The sequence below is a fragment of the Octopus sinensis genome, linkage group LG4, assembly GCF_006345805.1.
Source record: "Octopus sinensis linkage group LG4, ASM634580v1, whole genome shotgun sequence".
Taxonomy (NCBI): domain Eukaryota; kingdom Metazoa; phylum Mollusca; class Cephalopoda; order Octopoda; family Octopodidae; genus Octopus; species Octopus sinensis.
Window position 1 is genome coordinate 95,371,728 of NC_043000.1, and position 16,949 is coordinate 95,388,676.

A 16,949-nucleotide genomic window follows, 5' to 3' on the forward strand; every position below is an offset into this window, starting at 1 on the left:
AATTTAGATGCACCAGAATGTTTTATGGTGTTATCCATAAAAATATGCGGGGTGATTATAATAAAAAAAAGCAACAAGAATGAATCCGGTAATTTAGTACAATTATTTCATACTACAACATTTTATTAAAAGCTGTAAATATTACAGCAGATTAAGATGCCGAGCAATCTTCAGCTAATTTTATATAGGTTTTCCAATAATAGAAAGTTTCCAATAATATAAACTTTATATTATTGGAAAACCTATATAAAATTAGCTGAAGATTACTCGGCATCTTAAATCTGCTGTAATAATTACAGCTTTTAATAAAATGTTGTAGTATGAAACAATTGTACTAAATTACCGGATTCATTCTTGTTGCTTATTTTATATATATATATATATATATATATATATATATATATATATATATAATATATATATATATTAATATATATATAATATATATATTATATATATATATATATATATATAATATATATATATATATATATATATATATATATATATATAATATATATATATATATATATATATATATATATTATATATATATATAATGGAGGCGCAATGGCCTAGTGGTTAGGGCAGCGGACTTGCGGTCGGAGGATCGCGGTTTCGATTCCCAGACCGGGCGTTGTGTGTGTTTATTGAGCGAAAAAAACACCTAAAAGCTCCACGAGGCTCCGGCAGGAGGTGGTGATCCTGCTGTACTCTTTCACCACTCTAAAGGCGGTGCTCCAGCATGGCCGCAGTCAAATGACTGAAACAAGTACAAAAAAAAAAAAAATATATATATATATATATATATATATATATATATATATATATAAAGTCCTTCTGAGCCTACGGGTCGGAAGGCTGTTTTCCCAGATTCTGATGCGTATATATTTCTCCCTGGACAGGATACCAGTTTATTACAGGATTAATCTTTATTGCCAGCTGGGTGGACCGGAGCAACGGGAAATGAAGTGTTTTGCTCAAGAACACAACGCATCGTTAATGCCAGTAATCGAAACCAGAATCTCATGATTATGATTGCAACTCACCAAGCCACGTGTCACTATTTATAAAAATGTGTGCGTGTGTGTGTGTGTGTTTATGCCCAAGACACTTGTAATATGACCAGTAAGACTCTAATTATATATATATATCACTACATAATAAATTACACAAAGATATGGCTGTTCAAATTTGGATTGGGGCAGGAATTACAATACCAAACCCTGACATTATTATCTTTAGTATTGTTCTTCGAAGTTCTGTGTTAGGAAACGGCCATCTAACACCAATAAAATAACTTCTAATGTGTCAGTATTATACTGGCTTCGTTTCAATAGCCTTTGTCACCGTATAAAATCAATTTAATACAATATTGGCCAGAAGACATGGAGTAGAAGCTCTCGGCAATATATGTCATGATTACAAACAGTTTCACTTCAGAAAAATGTATTAATGTCACGATCTCATTGTTTCTCCATTATTACGATATGAAAAATTGGATTTTCAAAATAATTTTTGATAGCTTTAGTTACCAATTTTGAAAAACCATTGAAAACAATGGTCTCGATGATTTTACATTGCAATCACTTGTTAATGCCATTGTTGCTATTTTAAAAAAGTCTGTCGAGAATGCTATGTGGAAAATTTGAACATTTCCCATTTATTATGAATTACAATAACGAAGGATTTCTTCTTGGAAGTATATAGACGTGAAAGCAATAAAACTTTAAAAAGAAAATTCCGTGGATAAGTACGATACATAATAAATTACTTATTTCGAGGTGACATAAAATCTAGAGAAGAAAATTGTAGGACACGTAATAAAATTTATTCATTTTAAGAAGCAGAGAGTTGGCAAAACCATTAGAGCATCGAGGAAAAAGCCGTGCGGCATTGCTTGCGGCTCTTTATGCTCTTGGTTCAAAATCGCCGAGGTCAACTTTGCTTTCCATTGTTTCGGAGTAAAGTGAAATGCAGGTCGGTAGTATCGGCTAACATCCCCCGCTTAAAATTGCTAGCCTAGTGCTGAAATTAAAAATTATTATTGGCTGTAATTTTCATTGAAAATTATGATTATAACACATAAGTAAAATTCTATTCCTATCACACACATACACGTGTGCGCGCACGAACGCACGTACATACAAACGCACACATACACGCGCGCGCACACGCACACACACACACACACACACCACACACACACACACACACACACATATATATATATATATACAGAGGTGGGTCAAAAGTCATGAGGAGAATTCAGTACGTATGTTTATTTAGAAACGTGCCAAGTGTAGATAATATCTTTTATTAAGGGGCGGCGAGCAGGCAGAATCGTTAGCACTCCGGGCGAAATACTTAGCGGTATTTCGGCTGCCGTTACGTTCTGAGATCAAATTCCACCGAGGTCGACTTTGCCTTTCATCCTTTCAGGGTCGATTAAATAAGTACCGGTTACGCATTGGAGTCGATGTAATCGACTTAATCCGTTTGTCTGTCCTTGTTTGTCCTCTCTGTGTTTAGCCCCTTAGGGGTAGTAAAGAAATAGGTATTTCGGCTGCTGTTACGTTCTGAGATCAAATTCCGTCGAGGTCGACTTTGCCTTTCATCCTTTCAGGGTCAATTGGAGTAGATGTAATCGACTTAATCCCTTTCTCTGTCCTTGTATGTCCCCTCTATGTATAGCCCCTGTGGGCAATAAAGAAATAAATATTTTTGATTAAAACTTCGTGACTTATATCCCATTCTGTATATATGTGCTTGTGTGCCCATGTAAGTACGTAAGTATAAATGCATCTATATATACATACATGCGTGCATACATACATACATACATACATACATACATACATACATACATACATACATACATACATACAAATATACCAAACCACAGATTAAAAACTACTTTGAAATATCTGAAATATCCACTCGGTATAACGATTTTAAACGGTTACTTATTAAAGACATGAAAGAATGTAGACATAATAATCACAGTAACGATCTGACATTAATTGCAAAGTAACAAGTCTGTCAGCATCTTCATGAATACAAGCTGGAGCCGTGAAAATTTCACGGAAAATATAAAAATGTAAGCATCTGAACATTGTGTGCTGGTACCATGAGAAATGTTTCTATATTGTGACAGTAAAATGCGGCGAGCTGGCAGAAGCGTTAGCACGCCAGGCGAAATGCTTAGCAGTATTTCGTCTGCCGCTATGTTCTGAGTTCAAATTCCGCCGAGATCGACTTTGCCTTTCATCCTTTCGGGGCTGATTAAATAAGTACCAGTTACGCACTGGGGTCGATGTAATCGACTTAATCCGTTTGTCTGTCCTTGTTTTTTCCTTCTGCGTTTAGCCCCTTGCGGGTAGTAAAGAAATAGGTATTTCGTCTGTCGCTACGTTCTGAGTTCAAATTCCGCCGAGGTCGTCTTTGCCTTTCATCCTTTTGTGGTCGATAAAATTTTAGGACTTGTGCCTATAATAGAAAAGTATATTGCGACAGTTACAGAATATAGAAAGAAGTGTAAAACCGATTAATATATAATCCAGCCAAAATATCTCAGTTACGCAAATTTAAACAGAATTACTATTTAGCCTTGAAATACATCGTACATATTCAGACAACACTCTTGGTTTATTGGAACGAAAAGTTTTACTCGCATTCTTTCATTATTTTACTTGTTTCAGTCATTTGACGGTGGGCATGCTGAAGCAGCACTCTTTAGTCGAAGAAATTGACCCCTGAACTTATTCCCTGTAAGCCTGGTGCTTATTCTATCAGTCTTCTGCTGAACAGCTAAGTTACAAGGACGCAAACACACCAATTTCGGTTGTCAAGCAACGATTTGTGGGGGATAAACAAAACAGACACAAACACACACACATAAATAAATACACACACAATACATATATATATATATATATATATATATATATATATATATATATATATATATATATACATATATATATATACATATATTATACATATATTATTGCGGCGTAACGTATATCTTGTTCTCTTATGTATGTAAGCATTCCACTACTGTACGACTTCTACACACACTTTCTCTATACTTCACTAGTCTCTGTCTTTCTCTTTTCTCGCCTCTGATTCTTTGGTCTCCTCTTTCCCCACTCTCTCACATTTCTCTGTCTTTCTCACTTTGCACCTCACTGATTCTGTCGTCAAGCCAATCCTTGGCACGCTCTCTTTCTTCTCCCCTCTTTAATTCCTTCTTTCTCTCTCTTCTCCATCCCCCTTTGGTGACTTTGTCCCTCTTTTTCTCTCTCTCTCTCTCTCTTTGATTCCTTTGCCTCTTTTTTTCTCTCTCTTCTCCTCTCACGTGACCGCCGGTCAACTAGCCTTTCGGCTTCTGACCACCGCCACGACAACATCGATTTCTTCGTCGGCATTTTTTCCAAATACGCCAGCTAAGCTAAGTTGAACTGTCTAAAGTCGTAAGACACCCGCTGTTTTTGTCCTGTTATTACTATTATTGTTTTTTTTTTTGTATTTACATTCGTGTGGCATCGTCCGTTTTTCTATCCTTGTTTCGTATACATTCGATCCGTTTTACAAGAAATCTAATGCTTGTAGCTTAGTTTTTCCTTGGAGCTGGCCGGATCGGAGCGATCTCAAGATTGATCAGCCGAAATTGCGAGGATGATCCGGTTCTTGACTGAAGATTAGAGGCTTCGAATGACCCGTCCGTTTTTTGCGTCGTCTATTTGAGTGTTTTGCGTTCTTGTCCCATTTTGTATTTTTTATATATATATTTTTTATACATATATATATATATATATATATATATATATATATATATATATATATATATATATATATATATATACTAATAATTAGGGTTCAGAAAATATTTGCTTTACCACATACCGAAGTTTAGAAACCTCAGCCAAAAAACGTTAGCTATTTCTTCTACTTTAAAAAGGGACTCCCAGAAAAAACCAAAATACTTGAAAACATAAGCAGAGAGGAAAGTAACGAAAATCAATCAATATCTGGTCACCTATGGACGCGCGTTTCGGAATTAGATTGGAATAAAGAATATAGGATTATACTTTACCAACCGTTTTCCTCATCAGCATAGGACCCCATCAATAATTAAATATTGAAATATTAAATTCGAAGGTACTGGAATGATTGAACATATCTCTCCACCTAACGGTATCAGACAGATAATATTCAGTGATAGTACCGCCGAATTCAAAACATGAACGAGGTTCAATTACCCTCCCCTGCCCATCCTCGTGTGTCTCCAAGTAAACTACTACAGAAAAAAATCTGTAGTTTGTTATCAGTTTGTTAACTACTCCTTGATAATTATTGATATATATAATATATATATATAATATATATATATATATATATATATATATATATATATATATATATATATAGCAATAATAAATCTCTGAACGAGGTATTGACAGTAACTGCACGACAATGGGAAGTATATTTGCCATCTAAATATGGCTAACCACTAAGGGTGGATGTTACTGTAGCTTGTAGTCCAAGATTTATTATTGCTTGTTTACACTTTTTCAAGATCAGTGACGAAAAGTCACTGGAAAAAGGATATATATATTTGCATTGGGACCCTTCCATCGAAAACCGGTGATTGTCGTGCGCTGATGACGGGTCAATACCCAGAAACTGCAGTCCGTGCGTATCACTTAGGTTGACGAGGGAAGGATGACCTCCCTTTGCAAATACCGATAGGGCACAGAAAGTGTGCCAATAGCCAGCTGGAGAAGATGTTCTCCTGGGGCTACAAGCTACAGTAACATCCACCCTTAGTGGTTAGCCATATTTAGATGGCAAATATACTTCACATATATATATATATATATATATATATATATACAGATAATAGAAATATGTTACAAAAAGAAAATAGAAACTACACGTGGCAATGTAAGGGGAAAGTAAGCATTTCTCCTGGCGTGCAAACGATTCCGCCAGCTCGCCGCCTTAATAATAATAATAATAAGAAGAAGAAGAAGAATTTTGCAAAATAAGCTGTGATGTTTCATATAATAATAATAATAATAATAATAGAACAAAAAAGAAAAAGCATGGAAAGAAAAAGAGATGTACAGTCAGTTTGCAAGAGATGTGAACGCCAAGACAGATACAGAAGACGATGTGTGGTGAGAGGAGTGAGACGGTATGACACATCGTTAGTGGCTGTGGGTGAGGAGGAGTGACCTGAAAATAGAGACAGAAGCTCTCATATCCGCAGCTCAGGAATAGGCGTTAAAAACCAAGTATAAGAAGTGCAGAATTCACAACACTAACGATGGCGACAAACGCAGAATGTGTGGTGGGGAGGCAGGGGTGGAGGGGAGGCAGGGGAGGCAGGAGAGGCAGGGGAGGCAGGGGAGGCAGGGGAGGAGGGGAGGCAGGGGAGGCAGGGGAGGCAGGGGAGCAGGAGGGGTACAGGGGAGGTCTAGTCCTAGTCGCGCTTTGGTGGCTTGTGTGTGTCGATGACCTTGAGAGCTCTGCCAGTGGAACATAAGCTTCTAATAAAGCCTCACTTATTTGACAGGTCAAAGGGTAGCGGTCAAAGCAATATGGCCCGTTCTTCCCAAGGATGTAAACGGGTTTGCGTAGGACCAACACCCCAACCTAGAAAAAAATAAGCAAAGTTACTGAGGCATCGATGACAATTCAAAAGCAACAAGACGTGGGAGAGGAAAGCCTTCACCCAGGGAAACTCATGAGGAGGAATACTGAGGCAGAATTGAAAAAGCGGGGATTTCAACTGGAGAGAAGCAGAAAAGATAAACCGAAAATAGAGTCGAAAATATTGGAGCAAAGGGCTTAAGTAAATAAGAAGATAAATAAATACATGTCTTGCTGCAGTAGGAAGCGGTGTATGAGGATATCGAGAACTGAAAACCTATTTGAATGCATGCAACAGAGTAACTTCCTAAGGGCATTTAAATGTCAGTTACTGATGTTAAAACGGACAATCGCTTAGATATACCTCCACGTTAGATATTGCTGTGCTATGTTGCTACAGATTACACCTTCCGTTTAGATTTTATCACATTCTGAGAAATGGGGAGAAAACTTTGCGAGTGAAAGACATCAACCGCCTCGATCCGACAAAAAGATATAATGAACAACCTAAGTGAAATGACACAAATGAGAATGTAGAAAACTAATTAATAACACTGCAGTTAAGTTGTGAATAGGCGTGACCTAGTTGTTAGAATGTTGTACTCATGATCACAAGATCGTGGTTTTAGTTTCACTTTACTCTAGTCAAACCAGCTGTAAATGAGTAATCCTGCGATGGACTGACGTTCTGGGCCATGAAAACCGAGTAACCGGCCCTTGAGTCCTAACTTGAGACAGTGCTACAGTTCAGGTACTACTTTGAAATGTAGTAATTTAGGACCGCCATAACATATTTCAAATCACTAGAACTAAATCTGTTAATGAATGTATTTTCATGTTTAACACATATATATTAACTCAAAATAGATATAATGTTGCCACGATGTTCAGTAAGTAAGGTTATTGAAAATGTTGTAACCAGTTTTAACTTTTATCCTTTCTCCATTATTTACCTTGCTTTGTGGTTAGCATAAAACTACTGAGAGAAAGCTTATGTAAACAATTAATATGGCCGTGAGTGGCAAAAATGTTTGAGTGGATGATAACAACGACTTGTGGTGTTTAATTAAGGTACTTAGAATATTTACTTGATTGTAATAAATTTTTGGTTATATCATATTAAATGTTTTGTCACACGATAACCAAATAATCAGTATGTAAAAGCATATTCGCAAATAATCAAATACTATAAAAGCCTACAGGCATATTCAAGCGCGTGCAACGCGTGTATATGTGTGTGTGTTCATGCGTATGAGCGCGCGACAGCCTAACCACTAGACACGTGGCTTAGTGGTTAGGATGTTTCACTCATGAACGCAAAATATTGACTTCACTTCCCGGACCGGTGGTGCGTCTGGTTTTCAATTCCAGCCCGAGCAAAACGCGCTTTCATTTCACTTTGCTCAATTTCACGCAACTGTCGATGGGTAAACCTGCCACGGACTGTTATTCTATCCAAGAGGAATGTTGGCTTGTCCGTCTAGCCAGGAGGATAGCATCATTCGAAAAGCTATATGAGAAAGTGCACTGTGACCAGCGATATACAACCACAGCTGTTTGTCTTGTCAGTATAGTGATATAACGACCTGTGTGTGTGTGCGTGTGAGAGTGTTTGTGTGTGTGTGTGTGTGTGTGTGTGTGTGTGTGTGTGTGTGTGTGTGTGTGTGTGTGTGTGTGTCTGGGACAAAATATTACAGCTAGTGCTAAAGTAGGTTTTCTCTGAAATTTTTATGCATCTTACAAAGCATATAAACTCGTCAATAGGAAGATTACCGTTGTGTTTCAGTCTTTTGTTATCTACAATTATTATTATTATTATTATTATTATTATTATTATATTATTATTATTATTATTATTACTACTACTACTACTACTACTACTACTACTACTACTACTACTACTGTATATCCTGGGTGGGGTTAAAATTGTTCTTATATACTATCATTATTATTATTATCATTATCACTGTTCAACATTTGGTAGTTTCAGGCAATTTTCTACTGCATCACCTGCTACACCTCCATGTTGCTGGGGTGTGTGCAGCTTTGTATTCTTTTTTGTTGTTGGGAGTGTGCAAACTCTTCCCGGTATTATATTGCGTCAGTTTCTTCCTATATGAGGTGTGGTGCAGTATTTTGTTGTATTCGTGTTTCTCTTGTGTAATGCGTTGGGTATATAGCCTGCTGGTGGTAGTTTATTTCATTGGATATTTGCTGTATAGAATGTCTTGTTTTTGTTGATTGTTTTGTTCAAGTTTTATTATTGAATTGCGTAAGACGTGGGCTGTTCCTAGCAGGGCTATTTTTCAATAGAGTATAGGATCCAGGTATAGCTTCTACGCTTTTGTTCATATGTATTTTATCATGCACAATTTCTCCAATTATTACTAGTATTGCTTTCACCTTCATGCCCCATATCTTAAATACTGTAATTTCGAGGTCTTTGTCCTTTGACAATTTCTCCACTTCCTTTTGGACAAAATTTTGGTCAGAAAGGACTACAAGTAAGTAGAATTTTTTTCAATCCTTGATTATTATGTCTGAGCGATTAGCTTTTATTTCTTTGTCAGTTTGAAAAGGTATATCCCAGGCAATTATGGCCTAGTCGTTGTCTTGTATGTTGTTTGGAACATATTTATACCATTTATTGTCAGTCTTTATCTTTTAGTGTTGGCATATTGTCCAGTGGATATAAATACTTACCCGGTCTTGTCTATATATATATTAAGATTTGGCATGGACTGGACAGCCATAGATGATGTGGTCAGCTGTGTCATTGTGTTTGTTGCACATTCTGCAATTGGTATTAGGGCTTGTTTTCATTATTTAGCTTTTATAGTTGTTCGTAGTCAGGCATTGGTCTTGTGCAGCGAGAATCAGTCCTTCTCTTTCAGCTTTTACTATGTTGGCTTTTACTGAGGCTCATTTCTTCTTTGTCAAGCCTATTATTATTATTGTTGTTGTTGTTGTTGTTGTAAGGATACGAACTTGTACAATCGTTAGCACACCGGACAAAATGCTTAGCGACATTTCGTCCGTCCATACGTTCTGAGTTCAAATTCCACCGAGGTCCACTTTACCTTTCATCCTTTCAAGATGGATAACATAAGTACCAGTTGAACACTGGGATCGATGTAATCGACTTATCCCCGCCCCCGAAATTGCTGGCCTTGCGCCAAAATTTGAGACCATTATAATTATTATTATTATCATTATTATTATTATTATTATTATTATTATTATTATATTATTATTATTATTATTATTATTTCAAACCATTTTTACTTCACTACTTGAACATGATCAATACGCTTTAAAAGGGTTACTTTCCAGAATCATTATTGACAACTTAATATCACCTTAGCATTGTTTAACATTTAATTAGCATAGCTCTCCGTCCTCTTTGTTCGTACAGAAATGTAATTTCTATTTGAATATCCTATAGCTATTTTGATATAGACACGGATTTAATGCCTGGTTTAACAGGAATAAATTGAAAACTTGTATATGATCACCAGAATAATCACTTGCATTGTTAACGAGACGAAAGATTTTCTTGTCATAATTCCAGTTTATTGGAAAACAAACTAACAAATCAATGTTTTATGTTACATGAATTATGCTAGTCTGTCTACAATAAGCATGAACATCGTTCGAACCTGGTTACATGCTTACAGCTTATAGCATAATGCTTCAGTAGGAAATTAATAGCCAATTAATTTCTTACATAGTTATATCTACCACGATACTATCATGCCCATTGAATTCATTAAATTTTAAGAAGGCTTTTTCTCTCTATTGCAGGTGATGTAAATACAGGAAACTTAACATGAATATCTCCCAAGAGAACGAAAATACTTCATTTGAGGAGCATTGCTTAGACCTTAACAAAGACTTAGGTCCATTTCAGTTTTACACCTGGGGTATCGGCTCTAATATTATTGCAATCACTGGCATCTTACTGAATATCTTCGCCATCGCAGTACTTACTCAACCTCGGATGCGCTCCTCCACAGCCATATACCTCATTTCACTGGCCGTATATGATAACGTCGTACTTCTTTCAATGATCATTAATTTCGCCATACCAACTATAAACACCAACGAGGCCTTCAATGATACATATTCGTTCATGTACAGCTACCTCCAGCCGATAGCTTACCCCATCGCTCTCATTGCACAAACAGGTACAATCTACACAACAGTCGGATTCACAGTGGAACGTTACGTAGCCGTTTGTAGACCCTTACAGGCAGCTAATATATGCACGATGAACAGATCCAAGAAAGCGGTCTTGTGTATTCTTTTAGGCTCAATTATGTATAATATACCTCGAATGTTTGAATTCGAAACGAAAACTGAATGGAATTCTCAATACAACCACACACGACCAACTTATAGTACCACAGAACTTGGCAAGAACAAAATCTACAAAGAAGTCTATTTCATTTACCTAAATCTCCTTGTGATGTTTTTGATGCCTTTTACATTACTCACCTATCTTAATACTTGTTTAATTAATGCTATTCGCACATCGCGCAAGTCTCGAATGCAAATGAGCTCTTCAGCGGTGAAGGAAAACAACATGACAATCATGCTAATATCCGTTGTTGTAGTATTTCTAGTCTGCCAGCTTCCATCAATTGCTGACAACATCCTCTGGACGGTACTTAAGAACAATCAACAAAACTGCAGTGCCGCTTACATAAAGTTCACCACGATCAGTAACTTGATGGTAGTTTTCAACTCAGCCTGTAATTTTGTTCTCTATTGTCTCTTTGGCAAAAAATTCAGGCGAGTTTTCAGCAAGTTATTTTGTAGTAGATTTCGTCGCTCGACAGTCCGGTATCAGTTTCGACCAGAATCAACCACTTTAGTTTCTCATATACGTGACAATACAACAAAACTTTATCACATACAAGGACATCATGAAATGGAAAGTACGTCAGTTTGACAAACTAAAGCAATAAAACATTTGCTCTAGATTCTTCTACCATTCCATCTCACTACGTTTTAACATTTTGTAATAATTACATTCTTTGAACAACATGTGTTTATCTCTTTAGCATAGTAACTGGTTTAAAATAACATATTTTCTTTTGTGTTTTTCAATATTTATATATTTTTCTGAAATATGCGTAGTTGTACAAAATATCTTATTACTTTTGGCTTTTCTACTGGATGAGTCTCTTAAAACTGTATAACATATGTACATATGTGTGTGTGTGTTTGTATGGTTGTATGTAAAATACTGGCGGTACCCCAACATGGCCACAGCCTTTGGTTTACAACTCATTAAAAAAACAAAAGGATGTGTATATATATATATATGTGTGTGTGTGTGTGTGTGTGTGTGTGTGTGTAGATATCTACGTATGTGTATACAAGTATAGATACATACACGCACATATATATATGTATATATATGTATATATATATATATATATATATAGAGAGAGAGAGAGAGGTGGAGCGATTATAAGTAGATAAATTTGCATGCATATATACATATATATATATATATGTATATATGCATGTGTGTGTGCATGAGTGCGTGTGTATATAGATATACTGTATATACATATATATATACATATATACATACATATATATATATATATATATATATATATATATGTATGTATATATGTATATATATATGTATATACAGTATATCTATATACACACGCACTCATTTCTTCAATTCACCAATAATGTTTTATATATATATATATATAATATATATATATACTGTATATATATATATATATATATATATATATATATATATATATATATATATATATATATATATATATATATATATATATATATATATATATATATATAATTGTTTCTCTGGGGAATATATTTGGTATTGGTAGTAATACATGGAGATAGTAATTGGCTATGGCTGAATGGGTTAAAGGGGTATTTGGAGATGAGTTGTTGATATAGTGGCAGTGGTAGATCTATATATTTTTATGTTTAGGCCGAGGTTATGGACGTAGTTTTCAGTATTTAGACATTTAAGTCAGCAATTGGTGGAGTCAAGTAAGGAAATTGAACCACACCCCCATTAACACGCACTTCAAAACAATGCACTTCCACGAGACTACCTTCAACCTTTGCCAACTCTCAATATTTAATTACTTAAATCTACATTACATACATACCTTATCTAACCGCCCTAATAATGTTATTAATAAACTTAACTAAGAATATCTCGCTTCACCCCCTCCAGAGTTTCAGACAACGAAGCTTGCTTCAAAAAACACATCTACAAGTTTTAAATTTCAGAAACTTTAAAGACGCAAGCGTAGTTGTGCGGTGAGATATTTGTTTCCCAAACACATGGTTCCGAGTTCAGTCCTACTCCGTAGCACCTTGGGGAAGTGTCTTTGCGCTGACCAAAGCCTTGTGAGTGGGTTTAGTAGACGGAAACTGAAAGAAGTCAGTCGCGTGTGTGTGTGTGTGTCTACGTAGTCTCCCACCACCGCTTGATAACCGGTGTTAGTGTGTTTACGTCCCCGTAAATTAGATGTTCGACAAAAGAAACCAATTGAATGAGCACCAGGCTTTAATAGAGCAATGGGGTCTACGCTTTCGACTGAAATTCTACAAGGCAGTGCCCCAGCATGGCCACAGTTCGATGACTGAAACAAGTAAAAGATAAAAGATAAAATAAAAAAGACAGACTCAATAAAACCAACACCAACTCTTACTTCTAAAAACAAAATGAGGCATATTATCTGGTATAACCCTCCCGATCAATTTATGAGTACCTGCACTAGAGACCGCCTTTTCTATAGAAAGGATCACTTCGATTTTCAAAATAAAAATGAATGTCTCAGCATGAGTGGACGACAGAGTTGTATATCGCATATACAGGGTTGTCAGATATATTCGTTCGTTTTTTGTTCTTCTATTTTGATCCTCCTTTTTTACCAACGGTTTTCACAAATCAGTCAATAATATATTCTCCTTCGTTGCTCATGACTTCGTGGCGACGTTTCACTAGTCTGTCAATACCTTGACAATAGAAATCACCGAGTTTTGACTCAAAGAATTCATCAAACTACGTTTTCAGCTCTACGTCATTGTTGAACGAAACGCCTCGGAAACTATTGAAGAGTATCCAAAAAACATGGTAATCTGAAGGGGCAATACCATTAGAATATGGCGGATGCGGTAGAACTTCCCAATGAGGTTCTTGAACAGCATTTTTGGTCAAATTAACGACACGGAAGACGAGCGTTTTCCTGTTGAAGAAGCATGCTATATAGCCGGTCTGGTTGTATTAGATGGAATGCTTCGTTGAACCGCTGTATTTGCTGAACGTAAAGTTCTGCATTGACCATATGGTTGTTTTCAAGTATTTTCCAGTGGATTACTCCTTCCCAATCACAACCTAATGAAGATTATTGCTTTGCAGCGATGCAGCTCTGGCTTGCTTGTCGAAACTCACTCATTTTTCCTCTGCTTCATATTGACGTAAAGACACTATTTTTCATCGCCGGCGACGAGACGGTAAAAAGATTTTCATTTATGTCCACAAATAGCCTGGTTTCGAGCGAGCAAACTGGCAGCAATAGAGGAATGCTGGAGTTTATCACTTTCGTTCAGAGTGTACGATACTCATGTACCGAGATAGTTTAGCCTTATCTATCGAGTGGTAACGGGCGATGGTATCACGAGATTATCCCATCTGCTAGACCAATTTGCTAGTGGATTGGCACTGTTCCTTGTGGATAAGCTGGTTCAGTTGGTCTTCATAGAATTGAACAGGTCGGTCGGAATATGGAGAGACTTTGAGGTCGAATTTCCCCTCCTTGAAAGCTATTTCTCTACAGTTCTTTCAGTAATGGCGCCTTCTCCCTACACAGCACAACTGTCTTGAACAGCTTTGGCAGCTTTGGAACCTCAGTTGAAAGTAAAGAGAAGCTGGTATCGAAAAAGATTATTTTTTTCTACACATTTTATCGTCCAATGACTGAAAAGCGGTAAGATTTAATCAAGAAGCATAAAACAATACAATAAAAATGTTTTTTTTTATATTAATGTAAATAAGTTTGGAAACAAACGAAAGAATTTATCTGACAGCCCAATATATAAATATGTGTGTGTGTGTGTGTGTGTGTGTGTGTGTGTGTGTGTGTGTGTGTGTGTGTACAAAAATAGTTTTAATTAAAACTTTATTGCATTTTTTAATTTGCATGTTACTTACTTCGATTGGAGCCTTGTTCTTAACGCTGGCTATAGATTTGTTTAATTCGAGGACCAATGCCGTTAGTTTCAACCTTATATCGCTGTTTTCTGATATCCACTTAACAATTGGTAACAACACTGGATCAGTAACAACACTAAATCCAAATCGACTAAACTAGAAATTAAAAATGTATGAATACTTCTCCTCCCAAAGTAATAGTGTTTGAATGTTTCATTTTGCTCTCCTCAAACAACCACAACATAATTCATTTGATTTGGAAGCGTTTTCACTGACTTATCTTGTTTCAACTCAGATAACACTTCTAGGTATTACTCGCTCTGGTACTTCAGAGAAATCCACTAGAAATGATTAAATCAACTAAGGGAGATACCCTTTTGCTTTCAGATTATAAAATCTGTCAATAAAACTATTAATTATTAACCAACATTTCCAGGCATTCAACGATTACCTTCTTTATCGGTAACCACACAGTTTTTATAGTCAAGAGAAGTGACTAAATGTTCTTGCCGATATTTTGTTTTATTGGCACAAATCCAGAAATATCAAGAATACAAATATCTTTACTTTTGCATCAACCAATGTCACACTGGCTTCTTTATGGTTACTTGATTATAAATCAAAGTTTCTCAAAAATATCACTCAAGAAGCTCACACAAGTTCTGTCGTTTGTTATAAAAAGGAGATTCATTTCGGGTTTATACTTTAAAAAAATTTGTTGAGATCAAATAGTTCCATAAATCTTTTGATGTGACATCCGACTTACATCAGGGAGGAGAAATAATCTCACATGCTCTGTACTTTTATCTTCACAAAACTCCTTAAGCAGATGTAGTTGGCATTTACTTTGATAGAGTTAATGCATTTAATTACTATCACAATATCGCGTGATCGCAGAGTAAACTATCTTCATGTGGAAGTTTTCTCTATAAATAATAAAATGCACAGTCATGTTTGGATTATCATCTGTCATTAGTTAATTAGTTTTTTACCCATCATGGCGGATGCACCATCTACTACGCATAATGCAATGTTTAGTTTTAGTTATTTGATTTTTTTCCATCATACTTTAACAACACTAGTGATTGTTTCTAAAGATTAATTAAACAGCATCTCTTCTTGAAATTCTTTATGCCAATAACAGAGCTTCGTTTTCTTATACGGTAGATTCATCGATTTGTATTCAAAGCTTTCGTGATTTCAACTTCTCAATAAATTGCTTTGTCAGCCTCTTGCCTCATATTACTTATTCTGTTGCTGACAACATAGTTACTCCAAGATATTGTTTGAACGTCTTCGTCATCCTTTAAAGAACTGTTTTGAAAATAACTGATATTGCAAATCTAACAATTTCTTCCTCAATCGTATGATTCTTCTCATTTTTGCTAACAACAGAAATATTCCATAGCTTGCTTCAAAAGTTCGATTCAGTACAGTAGTTTCCACACCAAATAACGAAGTGATTTTTTTTCATCTATATTCAAATGTATCTTTAAGAGATTTAAAATATTCTAATTTCGAAATAACATGGTTAGGATGTTTAGCCCAAAAAGGGGTTTAAGATAGTCAGGTCTCATTGCTTCATTTGATAAAGCCTGATGCCTATGTAAACAGAAGAGTACACGTCCATCGTGTACAACAGGTATAAATCTAGACTAGATTAATATATCGCTGAATATTAACGAAATTTTTATTTCCTAGTTCTGTTCATTTAAAAAAAAAGGTGAAATATATCTGTGTGAAAATTTTGTCAATTTAAATCATATTTTGTTCCTTTAACACCCTACGTTTCCTCACTAGCATAGGTGAGACGGGAAAGTATTTTAGGCAATATTTTTTGCTTGTCTTCATGGGAGGGTTTCTTTTATTCCAGACGAATACGAAAGGACAAGGATAGCGAATAATTTGTCGACAGGAAATGACAGTAAACGTCACCGATGTCAACTCAGCTACGAACAGCAATATCACTTTTTGTGACACTGCACCAAATGGTGATGTTTATAACCGTAGCACAACGCAGATTATAAACATTCATGCATGCACACACACACACACACACACA

The 16,949-nt window shown here is 35.8% G+C and overlaps 1 protein-coding gene across 1 annotated transcript in view; it reads left to right on the plus strand.

Annotated features, from left to right (window-relative positions):
- The window catches only part of LOC115210533 (FMRFamide receptor-like), a 320,554-nt gene extending 308,629 nt beyond the window's left edge, over nucleotides 1–11,925 (plus strand). The window contains exon 2 of the mRNA XM_029779135.2: nucleotides 10,465–11,925. Within this exon, the coding sequence (XP_029634995.1) occupies nucleotides 10,490–11,614 (1,125 nt within the window). The 5' untranslated portion in view covers nucleotides 10,465–10,489 and the 3' untranslated portion in view covers nucleotides 11,615–11,925. The remainder of the gene's footprint in view (nucleotides 1–10,464) is intronic.
- The last annotated feature ends 5,024 nt before the right edge of the window (nucleotides 11,926–16,949 follow it).